The sequence below is a fragment of the Seriola aureovittata genome, chromosome 12, assembly GCF_021018895.1.
Source record: "Seriola aureovittata isolate HTS-2021-v1 ecotype China chromosome 12, ASM2101889v1, whole genome shotgun sequence".
NCBI classification, from domain to species: Eukaryota; Metazoa; Chordata; class Actinopteri; order Carangiformes; family Carangidae; genus Seriola; species Seriola aureovittata.
Genome location: NC_079375.1, coordinates 18,026,992 through 18,052,930, shown reverse-complemented (window position 1 = coordinate 18,052,930; position 25,939 = coordinate 18,026,992). Strand labels below are relative to the sequence as shown.

Here is a 25,939-nt window from a genome sequence, read left to right as displayed (position 1 = left end):
CACTTAGTCAATATTTCCCCTCTTGTGGGCCTTAGGTTATGTTTTGTTTACTCTTGTTTCCAATTGAGTTTAACTGCAGCCTTTATTATAGTGTTCTACTTAGAGATCCTCTGCCAAAAGCTGCCAGCGTAACCTCATGTACTAGTTTGGATTACTGCAGCCTGAGGCATCATTGTTAGATTACAACTGCTGCAAAATAACAACAGACTAACAAGGTATTATTCGTTTCTTACTAAAATGTACTTGACAACATCAGCTAGATTTCCAGGCACTTTTGAGGTGTGGTGGGATAGTGTGTGTGTGTGTGTGTGTGTGTGTGTGTGTGTGTGTGAGTGAGAGTGTGAGTGTGTGTGTGCCAGGAGAGGCCTGTGGGAGGGGCAGCTGTAAGCAGAGTGGACAACATCCAACCCTCAAGCAGCCAGCCAGTTGCACTCTGCACCTCCTTCAGTGAGGACTCACCTTTCGGTAGTTTAAGGGAGTTTTACCTTTGATAGTTTGTCATGGAGGGCAGGATCACCTGTGGACTGTGGCTGCTCGTTCTCCTCTCGGGATGTGGGCGACTGTCGGCTTTCAACCTGGACACCGAGAATGTCCAGCAGAAGAGCGGGGATCCAGGCAGCCTGTTCGGCTTCTCTCTCGCTATGCACCGGCAGCTTGAGCCGGAGGATAAGAAAATGTAAGACCCAGAGTTTTGTTTTGAAGGGGAGCATGTTGGAGGCCATTTCTTCTGCTTTTACTTCTGTGTCGTCCGAGCCGTGGAGAAACGCTTTTAATGTCTTTAAAATAACTTCTGTAACCATGTAATTAAAATGTCACAGCGGTGCAGACGACTCAAGTTCGTTTTTGGTTGTTAGAGAGGATAAATCCTCTTTGAACCCAGTTATGAGAACCGGTGAAGAAACCGTAGAAATACCACAAGAGTGCTAAATGCTATGTGAGCTCAGGTATGTCGCAGGTAGTTTCAAAGCAGTAACTTATTTTCACCAAATCTCAGCAACCCATTTAATTCAACCCCACAAAAGAATGTACTGTACCTTTGATACACCTGCTGCGAGTTTAACCACAGGCCTACCCCTTGTTAATCTTTATTAAGTCTTTCCTTCCAGGTTACTTATTTGTGAATTTTTACCGGACCACCATAGAAGCTTTTTGGTACACGGACACGAACAGGTGCGCGCGCACATGTTTCTCTTTTATTTTTTTGCGGTCTTAAGTGAGACCGAGCCTTGGCTTTTATGGCCAAAACATCTCCTTGAATCATTGTTGGCGTTTTTATGGGCATTGATTCAGAGGGTCTTGTCGGTCTGCATTAAGGCTAAATGCCATCAATTGGTCACTGGTTTGAAATGCTTAAATATAAACTGAGCTGAGATCAGGGGATATTTTAAATTCTTAAATCTGGGAAGCAGTTTGACTTTGTAATAATGAACCAGCCAGAAATACGTGTTCGCCTATCGCTCAAATTGTTGTGTAACTCCATGATCACTGGTGTAGGAAGTAGCCTTTATCAGAATGTGCATCACCTTTTATGAACTCATCATATGTTTTGTATGTAAAATCAAAATAAAATGAAGTAAAATAAGTAAGAAATAGAGCTGTCAAATAAAAAGTAAAAAGCAAAATATTTCTCTCTGAACTATAGTGGAGTAGACGTATTGTGAAATGAAGTACTCAGGTGTACAAAAAGCACAGATGGTACAGTAGTTGAGTAAATGTACTTGGCTATACTCCACCACTGTCCATAATATAGCACAAGATGCTACCTTGTAGATAATGTAATTTAAAGTATTTTACAGTACCAACAGGCCAAACAGCTCCTGGTAATGATAAGTTGAGTTATGTTACTATTAAATGCCCTTTTATACAAAAACAATCAATACACAGACTTTTCTGTCTGGTAATTAGTCAAACACATGAAACTGTAACCAAGTAGTTGTATTTGTCCAACTAAAGCCTAAAGGTCACCACGGTTTGTTTACCCTCTGTGAGATATTCTGGACTATGAAGGCTCAGAGCCACTAAGCATCCCCCAAGTCTTTAACCTTCTCCACAGAGGTTAATCACTGTTCTTAAACTTATGTACACATTTCTTCTGCAGCTGCTACACACACAGACACACACACACACACACACACACACCACACACACACACACACACACACACACACACACACAGTAGCAGTTTGTGTCCTAGTTTTAGGCTGTGTCCAAATGAAAGACACTTGGTGATCAGCACGAGACCAAAGCTGCCACAAAGTCGTTCTGCTTCAGGTTGTAAAGTTAAATACATGAAAACAAAGCACTGTTGAGTTCTGTGAACTGGAGAACAACAGCTACCAGTGTTGTTGATGTAGACTTAATCTGCAATTTAGTTTTTTTTTTTATATAATTGATTAATTGTTTAAGTAAATTTTAAGCAAAAATGCCAAACATTTGACTGTTCCAGCTTTTTAAATGTGAGGTTATGCTGGTTTTCTGTGTTTTATATGATAGTTAACTGAATACCTCTGATCGTTCAAACAAAACAAGTCATTTTAATATGTTAACTTTGGCGCTGGGGGAATTGTGATGGGCATTTTTCACTAGTTTATGACATTTTATTGACCAAACTATTAAGATATTAATCGATAATAAAACAAAATGTCTATTTTAACTCTCGCTGTTGTGAGATGTGATCTCAGACGGGATTTCAGTGGGTGTATTTAAGATGATGCAGAGCTGTTTGTCCTCATCTGCTATCAAAATACAAAAATATTCCACGTAACTGAAGTCTTTTTCAACAGAATCTTAAACAGATAAGATAAACTTTAAACATCAGGAGCATGTGCGTGTTACATCATAATACAAGCTTGAATTTGTGTGTGCTTGTTTGAGCAGGAAGCCATGTTTGTTTGGCAAGTGATGGTGCCATTACTGCTGTTACAGAAGTGGAATGTGCTCTCACTGTGGACTGTGTATGCACATGCACTGATGTGATGCCTGTGGATGTGTGTGTGCGTGTGTGTGTGTGTGCGCGTGTGTGTGCGTGTGCGTGCGCGCGTGTGTGTGTGTATGTGTATGAGATGTTATGTGTTGTAATGGTGCTGATGCATGCTGTGGCTGAGCACTGAGGCGTTGCCTTGTTGTCAGTCATTTGGAAGATTGTCAGAGACCTCACTGTGCCGCTTGATACATTCCTAACCTGAGGCAAAAAAAAGAGTGATAGATAGATAGATTGATTGATAAATAGATAAATAGATACATTAGATTCCTTGTGCTGCTAGTGTTTTTCTTTTCTTCTGAGAGTTCACGTATGTACATTGCAACAACGTGTGCTGAACAAAGTGTTAGCGTGTGTGTGCTTGTGCCCCCCCCATGTGTGTGTCCTAGCTGCTGGGTGTGCACTGTGAGTCACAATCCTTTGCCAGACATGCATTCCAACTTTTATTCAGACTTATGTCTTCTGCTGTTTTTCATGCCCTACAGGGATGAGTGCTGCATGTACCTGCAGGAGAGGGCAGGAGCTGATGGAATCATGTATATGCATGTGTCTATTTAGGTGTGTGTGTGTGTGTGTGTATGTATGTGTGTGTGTGTGTGTCTATGTGTTTAGCATTCCACGGTCAGTTATAATTGCTAGATGGAGCTGTCTGTATCAAAAAATCAAGAGGGAAAGTGCTAAATGCATAAGGAGAGTTTAGGGAAGTTCAAGAACTTGGATGGAGTGTGAGAAATGTGGGGGAGAAAATAAATTCATGTGTGTGTTCGTGTGTTTCTGGCTCTGAAGAAATGTAGCAAGAACAGTAAAGGATATCGACATGTTGTGAGAAAGAGTAAAGCAAGACAAGCTGACACGTTAAATACTAATGCCAAAAAAATGATAGAAGAGATAGGAAGTGCGAAGTTCAATACTGAAGTCAGCTTTGTGTGTATGTGTATATGGTTTGTGTATATGAGAGACAGGCTCAGTCTCAGGTTAGTCAAGGTTATCCAACATCAAAGAGAGAGAGAGAGAGAAAGGAACTGCAGAAAAGAAAGAAGTGATGACTGAAAGAATGCTGAGAGGAGCATAAATCAGTTTTACATCTGGGCACCAAACATAAGCTGTTATTCAACCAGCAGGCTCGAGCCTGGCAGACGGATGCAGAGAGAAGTTGGATAACACGTGACATGAACCTCTGGATCTGCAGCCCATTTGGAGTTGAAGTTGATCGGGTGCCACTGGCTGTTGCTAAGCAACGGGCTGTGCCCTAACCGTCAGCCAGTTTTCTGCTAAAAAAACAACACACCTCTCTCCACGGGATACCTCTCTAATGGTCACTTTGCATGCCTGTGTGTCCAAGTGTCACTGCCAGTGTGTGTGTGTCTGGTTTTACGAGTCATTGCACACATGCCCCAAACATACACACACACTCTCTCTCTGTTTGTCTTAGTGCTTCCTGTACACTAAGCCTGTGTGTTTGGGGCTTCCTCTGCTGGTGGTGAATGATTAGATAAACGGCTGGGTCACTTGTCAATGGAGCAGCAGGTCACTCTTATCGCAGTGATAGTCCATGACACATTATGTCAGCATTTCAGTTTATGGTGCTGAAAAGTAATCATGCGCAGCAATAAAGACAACATGTGTCCATTGGGATATCTTAAGTCTTTTTGTGATTTGGATCATATGTTAGCAACTAGTGTAATTTTCTGCTGTTTATTACATATTCAATTCATCAGTAACATAATCTTGATATAATGTGTTACTTTAGTATTACATCACTTTCGCTGTTTTTGAACTATTGTTGTATTTTCCTGAATGCACTGAACAAGACATTGTTCACTGCCACTGAATGAGTCTCATAAAATGAATATGTAGAAGGAGGAACTATAGTATCCATTCATTCTTCTGTTAAACAGAGACCCCAAGACACAGTGACCCCTTTTCCCAGAGTCCATATGTCTCGGCAGAGCTCTTTCCGTCTATTCTCCGGACTTCCTGTGTCTCATAGAACAAGAGTGGAGATGTGCCCATCTGGGACTCACTGTTAGTCACAAATCCTTTCTTTGAAGAGCTGACTCATTCAAATCAGACTCATCTTTGATAGACAAGCACAGGCCCTAACAATTTCTCTTAGTGTGAAAACATGTTTTCTGTTTGGTGTGGCTGTGCGCGTAGAGGTGGAGAATTTACTCAAGACTATGTGGTATGAAGTGCTAAGAGGCATTCGCTCCCCTTGTTGTTTTAAAAAAAAACTGGATTGGAAACTAAATAGCTGGGATGAATTATAGTGTTCTGGTTTTTGAAGCAACACCAAACCAATACAGTGGTTAAAATAGGATAAACAGTGTACACTTGTCCATCATGAAGAAGCAGTGTGTCTCTATTGTGATGACTTCTCTAACTGCAGTTTATTGTAGTGAAGTTAAATCATATTTTCTTAAAATTTCCTGCAAAACTCACATAAATTCACCTCCTAACGGCAGCATTGAGAGACTTATATTTTTACGTCAGATAAATAGATTTATTGCTCCTTTGCTAATCCTCATCATTCCTGCTGAAATCAATATTCATAATGATTTACGCTGTCTCAAAAAGTTAGCTTTATAGTTTGAAATCTCCCATGTGCAATCAGTGTTTGCGGTGCTGACTGTGGAGGTCTACCCCGAGAACATGCTGATCACATTAGGGCTTGGGCTCTTCACTCTGACTATATGTCTTTGTAAATTCCCTCCCAGATGGTGCGCGCATCTGAGAATGCTTTGTGTCTCAGCTAAAAATGGCTTCGCTTAATGTCATCTGGTGCAGACTAGTGTGCTGTGCAACGTTAACTCTGAAGGTCAGGGGACAAACGAAGCAAATCAGAGAGAGAGAGAGATCCTGGAGCATACGTGGACCGAGTGTGTATTGAGAGAGTGTACGTGCCCAACTCTCCACTGTAAACCTCCACAAAGCATCAGTTTAAAGGGGGACGTCCTTGACTTGTTTGATTTACTCTGTAGGAAACCCTGGGAGCTAGATGCCCAGCGTCAAGGCTTGGGTGTGTCATTTGCCCTTGTCCTCGGTCCACAAAGGCGGCCTCTGTGTGTGTGTGTGTGTGTGTGTGTGTGTGTGTGTGTGTGTGTGTGTGTGTGTGTGTGTGTGTGTGTGTGTGTGTGTGTGTGTGTGTGTGTTGTGTGTGTGTGTGTGTGTGTGTGTGTGTGTGTGTGTGTGTGTGTGTGTGGTGTGTGTGTGTGGAGAGAGAGAGATAGAAAGCCTGGTTCAATCAACCCAAGCAGGCGTTTGAAAGGGGTCTTTGACTCGATCGGACCGTGAGGACATGGAACATCAGTTTGTTGGCGGATGTGTGTGTGTGTATGTGAGATTGTGTGAATATGGCTGCCGTGTGACACAGTAGACTGGAATGTGTTATAACTTAATGTTCAAGTGGAAGAAATGCCAGAGCGCTTCTCGTTTTGAGTCTCAGATGACAGAGGAGTGTCGAACCTCTTTCACAGTGTGCATTTGATTGAGCTACATATGAGTATTTGGCTTTAAGGATTCATGTGTGTGTCTGTTGCAGGTTGCTGGTTGGTGCTCCAAGAGCGAAAGCCTTACAAGGTCAAAAAGCTAAAGTGACAGGAGGACTCTACAACTGTGACATGAGCTCCAGCTCACCTGGCTGCAGCAGAGTTGACTTTGATAATGAAGGTGAGATATCTGCCATTAGCGCCTGTGCATTTCCCTGAGATAGTTTTAGTTACTTGGGACACATTTCTTCCCAAAGATCTGAGCCTCAGTATCCTCTTTATCTCTATTTCTGTCCCCGCCTTCTGTCTCTGTGTAGAGGATTTAAAGAAAGAAAGCAAGGAGAACCAATGGATGGGAGTGATAGTCAACAGTCAGGGGCCAGGAGGCAAGATTGTGGTAAGACTGTTTGTCTTTGTGTCTGAGCACGAACAGCTTCAGTAGCATTTTACACTCAATGGAAGGGTGCAGCCATTCAAAAATTGTCTTGGATTTTAACAAGCCAGTTTTTTGTATGATTTATATGACAACAGAAATAGATTATTAGAACAGCAGCTAATGACTATTTTGATTGTCGAGTCATCTGTTAAGCTTTTAAAATGTATGAATACACACATCACAATTTTGACATGTTTCTGTGTCTGTTTATGCTTATACTAGATGTTTATTCTTGTGAGTAGGTGTCTCTACAAAAAGAGATCTCAGTGACATTATCTGTTCAAATAAAGGACAAAAAAAAAAAGAAAACTGGTTAAAACATCTAAACGACTAACGGTCACTCATCACACTGTTTTCCCTGGTAGACCTGTGCCCATCGCTACCAGCGACGGAGCAATGTGAACACACCCATCGAGTCCCGTGACATTATCGGTCGCTGCTACGTGCTGAGTCAGAACTTGGCCATCGATCCCATCTCAAGTGAAGATGGCGGCGGCTGGCACTTCTGTGACGGCCTGCCCAGAGGCCACGAGATGTTCGGCTCCTGCCAGCAGGGCCTCTCTGCCACGTTCGACAAGGACTACCACTACCTCATCTTTGGGGCTCCTGGAGCATACAACTGGAAAGGTAGTCTAGTGTGTCTGTGTGCGTGTTTTATTACAAGCCAAATCTATTCCATCTTTCCTCGTCTTAATCGCTGCTCCTCTCTTTAAGGCGTGGTACGCTTAGAGCAAAAGAACGACACCCTCTTAGAGCTGGGCATCTATGACGACGGTCCTTTTGAGGCGGGAGATGAGAGAGAGAGGAACCCCGACCTGGTCCCTGCCCCTGCCAACAGCTACCTGGGTAAAACGCTCAGTCTTCACCTTGAATCCATTTGTTGATTTACGCAAAAGAAGCGTATTCAAATGCCTGTACCTCGCCATCCTGACCTTTAAGCAAGCATTCCTCAATCTCTTTCTCTCAGGCTTCTCTCTGGACTCGGGGAAGAGTTTGACTAAGAAGAACCAGCTGACGGTGGTGGCGGGAGCTCCTAGAGCGAACCACAGCGGGGCGGTGGTGCTGCTGAAGAGAGGCCCGGAGTCAAGCAACATCTTGCTGGAGGAGTACACCCTGGAAGGGGAGGGGCTGGCCTCGTCTTTCGGCTACGATCTCGCTGTGCTGGATCTCAATGGGGACGGGTGGGTGACGAAGGGTGATACATATTGACCTGTAACTTCTGCTTTGAAAAATGCTGTTGTTTACTCACAAACCTGCGATGTTGCTGTTGGTTAGTTGGCAGGACATAGTGGTGGGAGCACCTCAGTACTTTGAGAAGGACGGAGAAATTGGTGGAGCCGTCTACGTCTACGTCAACAAGGCAGGAAACTGGAACAAAGTCAAACCAATCAGAATAGACGGAACTGAGGACTCCATGTTTGGCCTGGCTGTGGAAAACCTGGGAGACCTCAATTTGGATGGTTACCATGGTGAGGCTGCAGTGTTTGTACATATACTTATGTATCCTACTGTCACCCCTCTGTGAATGAAATGTGTGTGCCTGTAAAACCACGCTGTAAGTCACTGTTGTCCTTCTGTGTGACAGATTTTGCAGTGGGAGCTCCTTATGACAATGACGGTGCAGGGAAGGTTTACATCTACAGCGGATCAGCCACAGGACTCCACTCCACAAAACCTGCACAGGTATCTAATAAACTGGTTGAATAGCTGTCTTCACTTTTTCGACTATAACTCTGCTCCAGCATTTTGTCTTGTGAGGTAGGACGGCTGCCAGGCTGAGGAAAATACTTTGGTTTTAATATGTCTTGCTCTGATTATTGTTTGCATCCAAGAAAATAAAATCCTGTCAATAGCAAAAATAAATAAATAATCGGTTTCACCTTCATGCTCAAACCCTAAAAGTAAAAAAGTAGGTTTATACTGTTGTGTCTAGCTTACAGAAAATGTGTTTCTCTTGCTCTAGGTGCTGTCCGGCCAGACTTTAGGAGTGAGTCTGTTTGGCTACTCTTTGGCAGGCAACATGGACCTGGATGAGAACTCCTACCCCGACCTGGCCGTTGGATCGCTCTCCGACTCAGTCTTTGTCTACAAGTGAGTAAACTGCTGCATTAGTCAGATCACGTGTCTCTGATCATGTTTACTGAGATGCTCACTGAGTTTGATTCTCCCAGAACCCATCCTGTTGTTAACATCAAGAAAGAAATCACGTTCAGCCCGAAGGAGATCGACCTTACAAATAAGAACTGTGACAACAGCTTCTGGTAAGTTTTGGCTGTGGTGTGGAAATATAGATTATTTTATTTATGTATATGTAGAACAAACTGTCCCAGTACTGTATCTGACAGTGTGTAAAACTGCACTGTGTCTCCAGCTTGAATATTGAGGCGTGCTTCACCTACACTGCCAACCCCACGAGCTACTCTCCCAGACTGAGTAAGCTGACCCACACTTTTCTTTATTTAAAATATATTTAATCTTTATCATGTTTTCTCTTGTCATCATCAGAAAATACATATTCAAAGTTAAGAAACAGAACTTTAATAATAATGATACACAGTAATAAGGAGGTTAAAGTCTTGCACAATATTCTTTGTTTTCATCTGTCATTGTTTATACTTCATTTCTTCTGTCCCATCTAGCGGTGGCGTACACCATCGAGGCGGATGCTGACCACAGGAAGAACGGTCTTATTCCCAGGGCGACCATCCGCACCCCCCCCGCCTCTGAATCCAGCTTTGAATCCAAAGGAACCGTCACCATAAACACCAAAGGAGTGAAAGAATGTGTTACACGTCAGCTTGTCATTAAGGTAGTGACCCTCTCTCTGGAAAATTTCTCCCTTCTCTCTTGATCAAAGTGCATCATGGGTGGTTTGTAATGCGGCGTCATGTTGTCGCTCCACAGGAAAATATTCGAGACAAGCTGCATGGGATCCCTATCGATGTGTCCGTGGAGATCCAGGACGCCAAACGTAAACGCAGGCAGAGCTCAGCTCAACTGCCGCCGGTCCTGGACACCAACGAGCCAGCGACGACTCGATCAGAGGTGTGTATGCACGACACTCAGCGTATGCACTTATCGACGGATACATGTTATTGACATGTAGTAGATGTTCCCATGATGTTCTCTGTGTGACCTTTCATGTGTGTTTGTAGGTGCATTTCCTGAAGGAGGGTTGTGGCAGCGACAATGTGTGCCGGAGCAACTTGCAAGTGAAGTACCGCTACGGCTACAGGAAAGCTGACAAAGACACATTCTTTCCATTAGGACTGTAAGAGGACACACACACACACACACACACACCACACACACACACACACACACACACACACACACACACACGCACACAAATCCTTTCATTTTCATTATATCTAATTTTTATAAATGTTCATAAATTTTGTGTATGAAGGGAGGATGGTGTGCCGGTGATCACACTCAGCGAGCACAAGGACATCACCTTGGAGGTCACAGTAACCAATACCAATGGAGATGATGCACATGAAGCCTCTCTGATCGCCTCCTTCCCGCACTCCCTCACCTACTCTGCACACCGTGATGGACCCAATGTGAGTCTCTTTTTCTCTGACGCCCCCCCCCTCTTTTTCTCTCTCTCAAACACAAACATACACACACACACACACACACACACACACACACACACACACACACACACACACACACACACACACACACACACACACACACACACACACACACACACACACAGCAATTTGTGGTTCTGACTGGGACTTGTTGATTACAGGGGCGGCAGGTATCCTGCGAGGCCAACAAAGACGGTTCTCAGGTTGATTGTGAGCTGGGAAACCCTTTCAAACGTGACTCAGTGGTGAGAGAAAATCACCTTTTGCTCCTGTTTAGCTCCCCTGCACACAAGCCTCTTTGTTAATACCTTTTTGAAATTGTGTAAATCTGTGTGTTTGTGCATACAGACGACCTTCTACATTATTTTGGGTACATCACACATCTCTCTCAACATTACTGAACTGGAGATTGATCTTCAGCTAAATACGTAAGTATAACTAAGCTTGTAATCCTGCAGCACAAACGGCTAAATAACAAAGATCACAGAGGTTGCGTGATACAAAGATAGATTTTTAAATGATGGTTGGTTCGATGGTGGTTGTAGTTCCTTAGGGTCTGTGTTAACTTGTGTGTGACCTCTGATCCGACAGGACAAGCAACCAGGATAAAATAGCTCCTGTCAAAGCAAAGGCAAAGGTGGCCATTGTGTTGCAGCTGTCTGTATCAGGGTAAGAAACACACACACACACACACACACACACACACACACACACACACACACACACACACACACACACACACACACACACACACACACACACACACACAAACTAATTTTGTTTCTGTCTGTCCAGACAAGTCCAGCCATCTCAGGCCTACTTTTCAGGAGAGGTCAAAAGTGACACAGCCATGAAGAGTGAAAGTGAGGCTGGCACTGCCATCATTCACCAGTTCAGAGTGAGTACAGGAAATCCACTAGATCAGAAGTCTCCTTAGCACTCTTACAATTTATCTTTCTGATTCACAGATTTTTTTAAAAATTTATCTGACCTTTTGTATTTACTTGTGCTTTAGTTAGATAATTAATACTGTATCAGCTGAGGTGGGACACTCTTCTTGTCTCTGTTAGATAATCAACCTGGGAAAGCGCTTGACAGGCTTGGGCAATGCCACCCTCAACATCCATTGGCCAAAGGAGACAAACCAGGGCAAGTGGCTGCTCTACCTAATGAAGATCAGCTCCACAGGAGTGGAGCAGATAGCGTGCACTCCTGCAAAAGAGATCAACCAGCTTGGCCTGGTCAGTGAAGGCATCACATTAATGTGTGGTGGTCACACTACACGCATGTGCACTTTTTTACTTGATGTTATTTTGAAATAGCAGCAGAGTCGTGTGGTGGAAGATGTAGACAATTTAAAATGTTTATATTTATATTGATTTAGACAAATAAAGAAGTACTTTTTCTTCTCTGCTTTAAGGAACCGAGTAAAACCAGGACAAGAAGAGCAGCAACAAACACCCAGGGAAATGATAAGGGCACCATTTCCTATTATAGTGACAAGAAAAAAGCATCTCTGGTAACACCACAGATCCTATTCTATTGTATTGTGTTATGTTGTATATTATGTGCATTTGCAACCAGTATTACAGGACTCCAGTAGTAACTTTACTCCTTTCTTTGTTGACAGTCCTGTGACAGTGGGGCAAACTGTGCGATCATAAGGTGCCCCCTGCAGGGTCTGGACAGTAATGCAGTCATCACTGTCCACTCTCGCCTCTTCAACAGCACCTTCATCGAGGTAACAAAGTGCTTTTACTCAACTACTACTTCAGGATTTGAGATGGGTAGAAACTCTCTGGCATTGGCTGTAAAAAATCAGGTTCACTGTCCTGACAAGAAAATGCTTTTTCACAAATGCTTTTTGACTTTTTGATTAATAATATAAATTTTATATTTCAAATTAAAATTAAAATTAGAATTATTCAAATGGGGTTTGATTTTCTGACTATTTCTTTTTCCTATTAATTATTTTCGAAGTCTCAGTCTTGATGTTAAAGAAATTACATCATATAAATTTAATTTTTAACTTACATGTGCATGTAAATAATTTAAATTAAATATAATCAGTTCATAAGTAGTATTACTTTTGCACCAGACAACCTCCATATAAAATCAGCCATCATTGCCATATATGATCATTAACATGTTCAGTTTAAAACAGTTTATAAATGAGGGTGCAGGCCTGTAGGTTTTATGTATGAGTTTAACTCTGATTTAGGTTAAATGAACAATTATTTAATTAAAATCACTCTCCTATCTTTGTAGGCTCTAGTTTATTTTTTTAATTAAAGGGATAAGTATCATTGCAGCAAATAAATGTGTTTTATTTTAGGGTTTTCTTTCTTTCTCACCATCTAAACTTGATATTCTCTTATTTTCTTTCTACAGGATTATTCCAAGGTACATTATGTGGAGATATCAGTGAAGGCCTCTCTACAGATCGATAGCGCAAGGAACACAGTGCTGGAAAAGGCTGAGTCACAGGTAATTAAACGCAACAGAGAGACACATGTGACTGTATCGCACCAAGAACTGGAGATGATTATTTACTGGCCTTTCATGCCGATTCTCGTTGTAGTGCATGGGCACCAACACCTCAGCGGGTGTACGGTGAATAAAAGCGTAGTTGAGAGTCTGATCCTCTTAACCCTGATGTTTTGCCGCTGTGTTGTATTCCCCAGGTGAAACTGACGGTGTTCCCAGAGCGTCGTGCTGCTCAGCATGCAGGAGTCCCATGGTGGATCATCGTGCTGTCCATCCTGTTCGGGCTGCTGTTGTTGGCCCTCTTGGCTTTCCTTCTCTGGAAGGTAGGACTGAAGGACACAGGGCCAGGATGCACCCACTGCCCCAGCTACTGAAACACACACACACACACACACACACTGCACAGCTACATTCACATGATTTCAATTGAAAAAGCCTTTCATAAGATTTGAATTTTGGACACCTAGTCTAGCCTGTATAGCATTTACGAAACAATTGAAGGAACACATTACAGCGATTACACACATTTTCTAACGATTTGCCTTTCCTCAGTGTGGAGTCTTTGGACAAAAGAATAAAGAGGACTCACCAGAAAAAGAGACACTGACATCAAATGCATAAAAAAAGAAAGAGAGGGTAAAATTACCCGGCCTGCCATGAATGAGTGAAACTTCTTCTCTTGCTCCTTTTTGCTAAAAAAGCACTGCTTTCTGGTGTTATGCAGGAAGTGGGCGATTCTCACACTGTGACAGGAACGCTATTATCAAGACTTATTTCTGCAAGGAATTTTCAACTAAAAGATTTTCACACATGATTATATGTGTGGGTCATTACAGTTTACCTGCATGGCGAGGGGAGGTGGTGGCTGACGAGCAATGTCTATGTTATTGAATGATCTGAGGAACTACACTGTGGGGGGGGGCTGCTCTGCATCTTTTTGATTCTCTCCTCCTCTATTTCAAGTTTCTTTTGTTGCTCTTGCACATGCAGTCACTTGGTCTGAAGGTTTCTGTCCCTCTCATTTTAAAAACTGGGGCAATAGAACATGTTCCCTTTCTTTAACAGGAGCGCAGATGGCTTTCTGCACCTCTTCATAGATTCACTGCATCTTGGCTCTTGCCTGTGAAAACAGACTGATGACAATAAAAGTCTCATCCACTCCCTTTGCTTTCTCCTACTTTCTTTAAATAGCCTTTTCTCAAACAGAATATTGACTTTATTTTCCCTGTCTTCTCTGCAGTGTGGCTTTTTCAAGCGTGCCAAATATGAAGACAAGGTTCCCAGTTACAATGCAGTTCGGATCAAACGGGAGGAGAGAGCGATAAACCCTGGAAATGGTAAATGGGAAAACCTGGAAAAGAAGCCGTGGATGACAACCTGGCATGACAACGAACATTATTCTTAACAGCCAATGAAATCTGACTCCACACAGATTCCTGTTGCTTACTGTTGAACTCCTAATTTCACAGATTTTTTTTTTTTACTGCCCTGTCTTTGCACAGCCTGGACTGTAAATATCAAGGAACAAAGAAAATCTTTTGTAAACTTTTGTAGGATGAAATACTTGATTGAAACATTCTGATTCAGGGGCTGATTTGATCTTGGATGGTCTGTATGAATCACTGGAAGGAGAGTTGCAGTGTGGGAGATGGTCCTGCACAACTACTGTTTGTCTGAGCTTGTTTTGTACATTGACTGTGTTCACAGTGTTGACCGTGGGGAGGGAGGGTGGAAGTATGGGAGAGTTTCTAGATTTTTGTACATTTTTTTTTTGAATGTTTTGCCGAATTGTTTGTATTTATTCTTCGTGAGGAGTACTTTGTTACGTGCTGTACAGGCCAAAGACTCATGCAATGCATCACCTAAAATGCATTTATTTTCCCCAGTTTACAAGTGCATTTTTCTAAAATAATATCTCCAGTGCAAATGCGTTAACTGGTGAACAATCGGCTTGTATTTCACACTCGAGGTGCCTCAGATTGTACATTAAAAGGAGGAACTGCAACTTATCCACATTTCTCAAATGCTTGGTTTGTAAACTTATTAAGCTTCTGCAGAATTCACCTTCAATTCCCTGACTCTAAAAGAGGAACAAAGTGAGAGCGAACAAAGAGTTTTTTTGAATAAAGTTTTTTGTCATATCCATGTGTTCTGTGTCTTATTATTCAAGGCCAAGTTGAATGAGAGTTTAAGAGAACAGCAGGAAGTTTAAAGCATTATTTATTAATAGATAAAAAAGCATTTACAGCAAATACCTGAACGCGTAAAATCAGCACATTGTCAAATAATTTAGGAGGATAATTTAAAGTTCATGAAAGAAAAAAAATGGAAAAAAAAGGAAAACAGTCACACACTTGACATATACATAGACACATAATTGCTGTGAGTGTGAACTTTGGTGCTGGAGTCCTAGTCTGAAGATCTTTCAGTTAAAACCAACTAGTGATCTGTATACTAAATGATAATTATGAACATATGAAGAAGAGAGGATGTGTGCGACAGATCTATTTCTATTAGCTAAATAGAAATAGGTTCAAGTGTATTTGTGTGTGTATCAGACTGCAAACACATCCTCATGCTGGTGGTGCATCCGACGTCACCTTTGTCTTTCCCTTCATAAGAGTGACTCAGTTCTTACGGTTTTGCCGCTGCGTCTGACGTCTTTTACAGACTTCTCCTCCGTCGTCATCCTCGCTCTCTCTCTTCCTTCACCGTCTCTGTCCAAAACTGCATTCTTCTCTTTCTCCTTTTCTTCTTTCAGCCTGGTCTCTCCTTTCCTCTGTTCTTTCTCCTCTCTTTTCTTCATCTCCTTCAGTTTCTTCTTCAGGACAGAGCGGTCACTTTGACTGCACACACCCAGAGCCTGACGTTAAACAAAAGAAACACGTGTCGACAGACGTTTACAGGCTCAGGTTAATGATCCTTCAACAAGACCAGATTGCAATTGATTAAATATAGCTACATCTGGCAGTGAAAGTGGTTTAAGCCCAATACAGAGGCAGTCTCTCTGAGGTAGATACTTCCAGTTGCACACACTATTATCACATATAACGGTATTGCCATATACTGTAGTGTATGTTGACTGATAAGATATGTCTTAAGTTAGAAAGTGAGGACATCACATATTTTGTCCACCAGAAAGCACTGTCAAGTGTGTTTTTTTAAACTGAAAAGTTGGCAACAATTCTGTTTTTTGGGGTTTAAGGGTTCCCCATGTTTTCTTATGTTACATTTTTAAGTCAAAAACTTCATCCGAGATATCCTTATCAGACTTTTTAAACTCCTAAATACTGATATTCAAAAATACATTATTGGTAGGTATCGGTCTACATCTCATACCAATTGGTATTTCCAAACATTTCGAGCTTCAGTTCAGATTTGAATTAAACATAAAACTGAACACATAAGAAAAAAAAAATAGTGGAAAGAAAAAAAATACACATACAAAAAGGGGAATTTGGCAACATATGATAAATAAAAAGTTGTATAAACAAGATAAATATAAATTCACACACACACACACACTAGTGGCACTCAAGAACGAAAAATGAAATGTAAGAATAGAAAAGTGTAGGAGTTTGTCAGCCTGGGATGGAAGGATTAATGAAAAATGGTATCCTCCTAAAACTGGCAGGTGAACCCTAGGAGTAGTTATTTTGAGAGTTTAAAAAATGTTAATATAAAACAAAGTGTAATCACATGGACTATTTGATATTCATTAAATTAGAAAAGGTAAAACATGAAAACAACAGAGGTTCAGCCCAGTGCCTTTAACAGCTAATTAGTTATGGTCTTGAAGTTATAATATTTGAAATGTGTAAAATTTTCCTTTAATTAAATTAATGTAATGCAATATATATAAAAAATACAGAATCAGCACATCTGTGACTCCAACAAGATCATAACTGCTCACCTTGAGTTTCTCACTGTCCATGTTGAGCAGCTGTGTCCCATCCACTCCTCTGGCAGCGAACTCTGACGTGTATTGATCCATGTTCAAGGCGACTAACCACAGACAGACCTGCTGGTTGTTCCACTCCAAGACGGGTCGACTTTTCCACTGATTGTTGTTATTGGTGGGAACTGGGTCATCGTCCAACGTCTGACAGGACACCAGAGATGGTGCGAGGAGGAGACAAGGAGAGAGAGAAATCAGAGGAAGCTGTAATTAAATTAGAGAGTAGCTCGGGAGAAAAGAAAAAAAAAAAAGTAAGGCTAAGGGTGCTCCGTGGGGAAAGAAGCAAGGGAAAAGGAAATAAGGAGGGAAGGATAGACTCACCTCAGTGGAGGAAAAGGTGAAAGTGTGAGAGTGCCCAGAGAGGGAGTGATCAGAGGCGTGACACACCATGCTGGAGCTGCCCACGGGAGAGCCAGCACTCTGGAACCAAGACAAAACAAACCTGGGCTCCCTACACACTCCACATCTGCTGCATGCTCACTCATGCATGCATGTTTATTTTAAAAAGGACTTTTGTTTATATGTAGAGAAGAATCTCAATTAGAAGGTGGATTGGGGGGGGGTGTCATGCAGAGAAGCCTGAGAGTCTAATCTGTTACTTCAACTGCACGTTGCTTAGTCACCATGGAGCCATGTGCACATATTGTCTGCATACATGTCCAGCTTTTCTTACCTGATCTCTTCTGGCTGTGGTGGTCAGGTATGGCAAACTGCTGCTGGACACAGACCGAAGCCTCTCCCTGCCTCTCCCCCCCCCTTCCTCCTGTGCCTCTCCTTTCTCCTTCCCTTTCTCTCCAAACCAGGGAAAGGGCAAGCAAGAGGGCATGGAGGTGACTGAACCTGATGGAGAAACGCCAGTGTTCTCATCCACCAGGTCACCGCACGACCCCCTGGTAAAAAACAATGACTGTATTTTAATTAACACATAAATAAACCCAAGTGAAGTCAAACGCTCACATATGCTCAACACTCAACTTTTATTTATTTATTTATTTATTTTTGGGCTTTCAGGTTGAGTGGAGGGAAGTAGAGCATTCATATCACGGATGAAGCAGAAATACTTACAGCACTGTCGAGGTATATTCAGAAAATCTATTTCCGTCTGCCTTCACTGTACCGCCAAATAAACTTGTTTGTGATATTTCTGCTTTTTTAAAATTTCTGCCATTATTGTGCATAAATTAAACTGTGGATAAAAACAGGTGACGAGGCGCTTGAATACCATCAGGAGCGGCAGTGTGCAACAGAAATAGATACAATAGTTTGGATCATCAGTTTTATTTATCTATCAAGTGACAAGTCAGGGAATTCAACATTAATAGCTTGTTTTTGTACAAGGTATACAAGCATTTTGCTTAGTTTAGTTTTTGTGCATATGTGATGTTATCACACCTGTTGCTCATGGACCTTCTGCTGTGTTTTTCACTTCTCCTTTTGCTGAGAGACTTGCGAAGGCCACTGAAAAAGAAAGTCAGGAAAAAGCAAGGTTGGTCAGTGTCCTCATTAAACCAGTCGCTGTTGCAAAAAAACAGGGCTTTGCTATGGCTGAAAGGGAAGCTTTGAAACTGGGGAATACTTTATATTATAATCCCAAATCTTAGGCATAAGAGACAGAGACGCTGCACCTGAAGTCTGGAAATTTCCTTTTGGACTTTCTGGAAGCTGAGGATTTGCATGGCGAAGGAGTGACGGTGTCAGTGATGTAGATGGGAGGGGTGAAGACGGAGCTGGTGGGAGGATGAGGACTGAGGGCTGAGAAGGAGGAAGTGCTGGACATGTCATTTCTACTGCTCCTTTGTGCCAGTGTGGGAGCGGACAGTGGTTGGCTCTCATGTGGTGTCTGGACTTCAACTTCCTAAAAGCGACACGTGAGGACACGTTTAAGTTTAAGTTCCACCGTCTGAAACACAAAATTTAAATTTCGTCTTTCAGCGCCGTCACTCACCTGTTTTCTAAAGCTCTCTCGGAGTTTGTCTCGAGAGGGTGGATGGCGCTTGGATTTCTGGGCCAGCTGAGCTCTGGCTATATGAGCACTGGAGTCTAGACGTCCTGTATCAGGGACTGGAATAATCCAGTCTGGAAATTAGACAAACAATTTATCTTGCTTGGTAAAGACACACATTTACTACTGGATTGATATTCAACAAACAAACAAAACAGTACACTCAGTAACACAGCTACATACCTATGACTGAAGAGTCCACAGAGTGGTTCTTTCTTTCAGCTACAGGCTCTTTTCTCTCTAGCTGTGCTATCTGTGACAAATGATGTGAAACAATGACTACAGAGAAATGGCAGGCTATGTAAAGTAAATCCACACAGGACTGAAGTCTCCTCTCACCTGGATTTGCAGCCTTTCAACAGTGTCTCTATGCTGCTTATCTCTCTCCTCCATTTCTCTCCTCAAATCCGCCTCCCTGTGCTCCCTCTCCTCATCTCTGAAACACATTTAAAACCTTTCATTCCAAACCTATAGGGGCAAAGACTGTCAAATTTAATCTTACTACACTTCTAGTAATTGATGAGTAGTATCATTTTGTCAGAGAAATAACAGAATTGGCAGTCTTCATAAATACCTGCTCTGGTATTCTCTGACCAGTCTCTTGGCTTTGCTGTATTTGATCTCTAAGCTTTCTGATTGGCTCTGGGCATCAGCCAGTCGCTGGCTCACAACCCTGCACAGTGTCTGGGCCTCTTGCCAATACCTGATAAATAGAGGGAGGGTCTGTTAACACATTTTCAAAATTCACTCTCTTCATAATGTTCCTCAGCATGATTATCCTTCTGCCGGCTTTAAGCTCCCACCTGCTCTTTAATGGACTTTCAAATTTGGAATCTATCACATCAACCATTGCGGAATACACTACAGAAAAATGGAGATGAAACATAGAGTCTGTAGCATCGTACTTCTCTAGTTTGTCAGCTTTCTCGTCTCCATCCTCTGCCCTCTGCTCCAGCTCAGCCCTCTGGTTCCTCCAACACACCCGCTGCTCCTTCCATGCCTTTAACTGGAAAACACAGCAAAAGATTATGTTTTCATGTATGCATGTCTACAATTCTTCTCATATGCACAGGGGCAAGACAGGGGTTCTAAAAAGTTATGTCACACACACACCCCCACCAAGAACTATTCTTACAGTAAAGGAATCAGTTTACTTCTCCAATCCTCTTACATCAAGCGTGTTGATACAACAAATGGTGTATTCACTGATCTAATGCAGTTGGATAGAAGAAAGGCAGATTTTTCAACTGAAAAGGCTTTTCGCCAACCCACTTATGTCACAGTCGTGATTACTTCAAGGCAAAGGCAGAAAAAGCAGGGCTGACGTGGAGAAGTGTTGGAACACAGCCCGTGTCCTAATAACTCCACACCGAGCCATCTCATACACAGTTAAATGGGTCACACTGTTCCAAATATGGATGCAAAAGGTAGCGTATTAAAGTGAGTACAGTTATTGGTTTGTGTGTGTGAGATCTCAATCTCAGCAGAGTGACCTACCTTTTCTCTAGTGTGGTGAAGTTGGGTCGTTCTGTTTCGTAGTTTTGACTGAAGCTATGGAGAATAAGGGCGGAAAGGAAATAGACATTGATCAGTTTAGTATATTAAAATTCATGTGAAACAAGACAGACTTTTACTAGTTTTACATCACAAACAAGGGATAATTCTGACTACTACATATTGATTTTCCAATATAAAACTAAGATGATATGAATGTAAATATAATTGCTTCGTCTTCGAGTCTAAAAACCTCTCAGTATCAAAAAAGTTTTTTTTATGCATTGTTTTAATGGATGTTAATTAATCAATTAATTCATGCTGAATGTAAAGTACCTGCTGGTATTTGAGGCAAAGCTGGTAGCTGTCCAGACTGGAAAGAACAGACACATCCTGCTCTTCATCTTCCTCTTCATCCTCCTCCTCTTCTTCTTCAGCCACTGAACCCTTCTCTGACATGCTGCCATCATCATCATCATCCTCATCTCTGCTGGCTCTTTCTCTCTTCATATATAAACACAAACACACAGTAAACAGCGCAGCAAAACCATATGGTGAGGCTTAACAAGTCTGAAAGCTCCACTCTTCTTCAAGAAACACACCTTTCTGGATGTTTTATCCATTTCCAGGCTCTCATTGATCAGTCGTGCCACCTCGCTCTCCACCCCCTCTTTCTCACGACCAATCAAAAACCTGCAGACAGAGAGGCAAATCAGTTACAGCTGTGAGCGATCGCCACATCCCATAACACACAAACAGATTGTGTTGTGGGACATTTCACACAGCAGACAAAGCAGCTAAAACACAGGTGTTACTAATAACATTAATTAAATCATGACACTGTGACATGCACCAAGCAAGCAACTAAACAGAATTCACCCGTCGTTAACTTGAGTTAACGACGGGTGACACCTGTGCGTTTTCTGCTGTGAAGAAAACATCCATCCAGTTGTTGCAGTATTGTTGCTACAAGTTTTCTTACTGTTTTGACTTACTGTAGTACTTACTGTACTGGCTCTGCCACTGATTAACTGAAAAGGTTTTTTTAAGTGAAATTTTCAAAGCAACAGGCCAAAAATGAATTTTGATACCTTCTAAATCTCCTATGAGCAAGACAATATATTCACCCTTACTCCCAAGTAGAGAGTAGTTAATGGAAATAGTGGGAAATACAAAATAGTACAAAACAACATTTGCTACATGCATGAAGACATTGCAAACCTTGTACTATAATAAACATTGCTCTGTAACTTACTTGACAAGGCCTGATGTATTCTTGAGGACTGTGGCTGCAAACAGCTGGGAGACTCCAACCAAACTCAACCCATCCACCTCCACTATCTGGTCATTCACCTGAATCCTGACACATATATACACACACATACATACATACACACACACAGACACACACGCAAACACACAGACAAAAGAGAATGTCACTTTTTTGGAGCCATGCTGAATCCCAAGTAAACAAGACTGATGCCAAAAATGCACCTTCCATCCTTCTGTGTTGCTCCTCCTTCAGTTACTGTCTTGACAAAGATTCCCAGTTTTTCCAGTCCCTGGTCAGCCCCTACACCCATTCCTATGATACTGATACCCAGGCCGTCGTCTCCTAGAGGGAAAAAACATCAGAAATTTATCCTCAAATTAACAACATCAGTCAGCTGCTGCACCATACAGAAGCAACAAATCTGTAATGAAAAGGAAAACTCCTCACAGGAGAAACTTACTACTCGAAGTAAGGTGAGAATATCTCTTAATTCTGTTTTTTTAAACCTACTATATGTCAGCCTTGTATTATTTTTAGACCAACTAAATTGTTTGGTTTTGGTTAAGAGGCTATGCTTTGAATAGTTGCAACAGCGCACACACAAATAGCTGTAGTGACATAACTGACCCAATAGACCTCTATGCATAAAAAGGTAGAAAAAATGTATAACCAGTTACATGATTTCTTTTCTTTGTGGTTTCAGATGTTGGCCCTGAAATTCAAACGGTCACCAAAAGGACAACAGAGGGAGATACAAACCCTTTTCTATCTCCACTGGAAAGACGTCCATCCTGTCCACTCTCTTCTCCAGCTCATACTCGGCCGAGGCGGACACTGGGTCAATATCCTCATTGTGTCTGTCGTACTCTGCGTTGGAATAGGTGCTGTACACCTGACAGACAGCAAGCAGTCAATATACATTTAAGAAAAAAAAAAAAAAAATCACTGGAACGGTCTCAGATTACAGCAACACTGATGTCAAATTCAGGCCTAGTGAAAATCTGTTTTATGCTCTGATGGCTCGTACACGTGTTCACCATGGAGCAGACTGCAAGGAGAACCATCTGCAGCTATTGACACAACAAGACACTGTTTGTGTTGGCAAATCTGCCAATGAGAGTGTGTGAGAATCAGAGTGACAACACTTGAGCAAACTGTACAAACAATTATAGGATTGTAAAAAATCTGTGCACACACACACACACACACACACACACACAGACTTGCCGTGTATCAATTACTGACACTACACTGACCGCCGCTGCAGTAGTTAGTCATGACCTGAGTTACTCTGCTGCCGTATGCGTCCACAGGAATGTTTTCTGTACATTTATATCTTGGCAGCTCGGAGCTGAGAGCTGACACAATGAAGCATGTGGGATCTTGCCTCTTCTCCTCCCTCTATGAATCAGAAAAATGGCTTTGGGCTAAAACTTCTCTTATATGGATTTAAGCTGCAGCTGAAAATGACAGTCACATAAATCTACAATAAAGAGCTTCCTTAAAGGCACAGCTTTAGAGACAAGTGACCCTGCAGCTGTCAATAAAGTGAATAAAGAATGCTGAAAGCCAAAATGTGTACAAGTTCTTTCTTAAAGATTTCCTTACCTTGATTGGTGCTGAGGAGAATCTGACCTTTCTCGTTGCCGCCTCTGATGCATCCTCATCATCCTGATCAGGAACACCCGGAATTTCCTCATATTTCAATAAAAGCTGATTTTCTGCATGCAGTGACTGTCCAAAACCCTGGCTTGGTGATGTGGAATGGTCTGGATGACACTGGGATTCCTGATCATACAAAAAAGCCCTGTTCTCAATCCCACAGATTACTGCAGATCCTGTCTGGTCCTCTTTGTCTCCTCCTATGTCACCTTTTCCATCACTACCTCCTCTGCATGCCACGTGCTTCACCTCCTCATTGGTGTGTTTAGACATTGTACCTTCTTCTCTCTCGCTCTTCTGTTCTTTCTCAGTTCTTTCCTGCTCTTGACTTTCTCTATATTCTTCCTCTCCACTTTCCACTTTCCTCCTTCCCTCAACTTCCTTGTCAACATCCTCCTCTTGCATCATGCCCCTCTCTTTCCTTCCAGCACTTTCTTTCACTCCTGCATCTGTGTTTTTCTCCCTGTTGCCCCCCTTTTCTGTTGACTTCCTATCAGCCCCTGCAACGAACTCTCTGTTCTGCTCCTCCCTTTGACCCTCCCATGGTTCATTCACCTGCTGATACTTGTCTCTTCCACTTTCTCCGTCATCTCCAGTCTCTCCTTTACATGGCATGCTGGTGGATAACTGCCTGTGGTGTTCTTTCGAGGGAGCCACTGGCCTACCTACTTCTCTTTCCAGCATGTAAGATCCCGGTGTTGTTTCCATACTTGATTCAAAAACATCATCCACTAGGGCCTCCGCACTTTCTTCTACATTTTTGTTGATATACTTTTCCCCCTCATCCTTAATCCATTTTATGATCTCTTTTTGCTCCTTTTCTTCTTCATTCTCATCACTTTCTGATGACTCTGTCTTTACGTCGACAAGTTCTGCTCTCAGTGGCTCCTCAGGGGTCAAGCTGAGGTCAGGAGGCTTTGGCAAGGAAATATTTATGAGAGGTAGGTTTATGGATTTGTCTTTATCAAAGTCACCCTCCTCCGTGTGCTTCCTTTTCTCACTTGCTTCTTCCTCTCTTTTCACCTGGTTGCCTCCTCCTCTCCCATCCTCTCCTTCTCCTTTCTCATCTGCCATCCCCTTGCTTCCCCTGCCAGTCACAGGTTTTGAAACTCCTCCATCCTCCATCACCTTGGTTTCAAACAACCTGCGGGTTACAGAGAACTTCTGAGCCAGAGCAGCTCTGTCAATATCCGTTATCTCATCTGATCTAGAAGGTTTATCTTGCAGAGAGGATTCAGGAGTAGAAATGCAGGCCACAGTGCTCACAACAGATGAGGAAGTCATGACTGGATGTCTGGATCCAGAGAAAGGTGAAGTTTGGAGCTGCAGGCTAGGATTTTGGGGGGAAACGAGGGGTGTGACGCCAAGACTCAGCGCTGGACCACCATCTTGTTTCAGCTGCTGGCTGTCCATTTGGAGGAAAATGTTGTCTCTGATCTTGGTCCCCCTCGTGCTTTGGACCCTCCCTCTGCTGCCTGTGCTGCTGCTGGTGCGGGACATCATGGGATCTGATATGCTGGATGGCAGCCTGTTTGGATGCACAGCAGAGCGCTGGGCAGCAGCAGCTTTGGTCCCTTGTTGTAAACTGGTCCCAGAGTCGAATGAACACTTAATGGCATGGAAGTCAGACTTGTAGGTTATCCTGTGAGGGGAGGCACTTCGGCCTTTGCTGTCCGTCCTCATCATTTGAGATTGGATGCTCTCTGGAGTGAGAAGAAAACTGTGAAGAGAAGTTTTCACAGCTAATGAAAGCACCTGGGCAAGTGTTGAGCAGGTAGATAATGTTTGAGGATTTGCTGGTACAGTGGGATGGTAGCTATAAGGCAAAAAAAATTTGCTGGATAATAGGGCTGGTGTTTTAAGAGGTTACTTCATTTGTTGGATGACAGCAGGTGACAAAGGCAGGCTCTTGGTCTGTAAACTTCATGGTGTTTAGGTAGCCTTCAGATATTTACACACTTTCCACATCAAAAGTATCCTGGAAATACAGTTTGAGAAGAAGTAAAGTTTTGGCCATTAGAACACTTTCATTGGGGTCAAATGGCACAATTCAGTCGGCATATAGTACAAATTACAGCCAGGAAAAACTATCAAACTACAAAGCTATAAACACTGTCATTTAACCAGTAATTTGCAGATTGAGTACTCACTTAGCAATTGGAAGATCAGCTCAGCCAAAAATTAAAAAAACGTAGCCTGAATACGTCTTGTTAACCGTGTTACTCGACACAGGTATTTATGATTAACTTGTTTGCAACAGTGGCAATGAAGAACTCTGGTCGCTGCTTTCAATTGGTATCGGAAAATGAACTGACAGTAAATAACACAGAAACGTGGTAAATATATCTGGCGGAAATGCGCACTTTTTAAAAATAAATAATAGTCATTGTGAATACGCTTCTTTTGTTGTAAAGTTTGTGTGTCAAACAAAGAACCAAAGATGATATTTTGAGTTTTTTTTTATTTAGTGTGCCGTGCTAATTCTGGTAACTGAACCACAGTTTGATAGCTGGTGTGTTCTGTCTTTTCTTCATTGTAATACACGTAGTTTACAGCA

At 42.3% G+C, this 25,939-nt stretch overlaps 2 protein-coding genes across 6 annotated transcripts in view; one reads left to right on the top strand and one right to left on the bottom strand.

Moving 5' to 3' along the window:
- Positions 1-423: 423 nt before the first annotated feature.
- Positions 424-15,134, top strand: LOC130178486 (integrin alpha-6-like). The gene is made up of 25 exons (XM_056390791.1): positions 424-676; positions 6,522-6,649; positions 6,786-6,865; positions 7,270-7,531; positions 7,619-7,750; positions 7,872-8,085; positions 8,180-8,373; positions 8,490-8,587; positions 8,868-8,995; positions 9,076-9,165; positions 9,276-9,337; positions 9,544-9,713; positions 9,809-9,949; positions 10,060-10,175; positions 10,314-10,470; positions 10,668-10,751; positions 10,855-10,934; positions 11,098-11,175; positions 11,302-11,404; positions 11,577-11,747; positions 11,927-12,025; positions 12,137-12,247; positions 12,898-12,993; positions 13,191-13,316; positions 14,234-15,134. Exons 1-25 carry the CDS (start codon positions 501-503, stop codon positions 14,396-14,398), a joined length of 3,261 nt encoding a protein of 1,086 aa, XP_056246766.1. The 5' UTR covers positions 424-500; the 3' UTR covers positions 14,399-15,134.
- Positions 15,135-15,214: 80 nt separating this feature from the next.
- The window catches only part of LOC130178485 (neurabin-1-like), an 11,662-nt gene continuing 937 nt past the window's right edge, over positions 15,215-25,939 (bottom strand). For 2 of the 5 annotated variants that reach the window (XM_056390786.1, XM_056390788.1), the window contains exons 2-19: positions 23,329-25,360; positions 22,480-22,612; positions 21,942-22,062; positions 21,703-21,807; positions 21,050-21,140; positions 20,784-20,951; positions 20,451-20,504; positions 19,859-19,959; positions 19,528-19,656; positions 19,293-19,389; positions 19,137-19,206; positions 18,897-19,027; positions 18,577-18,806; positions 18,344-18,409; positions 17,625-17,841; positions 17,273-17,371; positions 16,907-17,095; positions 15,215-15,856 (exon numbers count right to left, since the gene is read on the bottom strand). In XM_056390786.1, the coding sequence (XP_056246761.1) occupies positions 15,608-15,856; positions 16,907-17,095; positions 17,273-17,371; positions 17,625-17,841; positions 18,344-18,409; positions 18,577-18,806; positions 18,897-19,027; positions 19,137-19,206; positions 19,293-19,389; positions 19,528-19,656; positions 19,859-19,959; positions 20,451-20,504; positions 20,784-20,951; positions 21,050-21,140; positions 21,703-21,807; positions 21,942-22,062; positions 22,480-22,612; positions 23,329-25,068 (3,990 nt within the window). In that variant the 5' untranslated portion in view covers positions 25,069-25,360 and the 3' untranslated portion in view covers positions 15,215-15,607. Of the gene's footprint in view, positions 15,857-16,906; positions 17,096-17,272; positions 17,372-17,624; positions 17,842-18,343; positions 18,410-18,576; positions 18,807-18,896; positions 19,028-19,136; positions 19,207-19,292; positions 19,390-19,527; positions 19,657-19,858; positions 19,960-20,450; positions 20,505-20,783; positions 20,952-21,049; positions 21,141-21,702; positions 21,808-21,941; positions 22,063-22,479; positions 22,613-23,328; positions 25,361-25,532; positions 25,745-25,939 lie in introns of those variants that run through there. The other 3 variants (XM_056390787.1, XM_056390789.1, XM_056390790.1) reach the window with 3 other exon arrangements.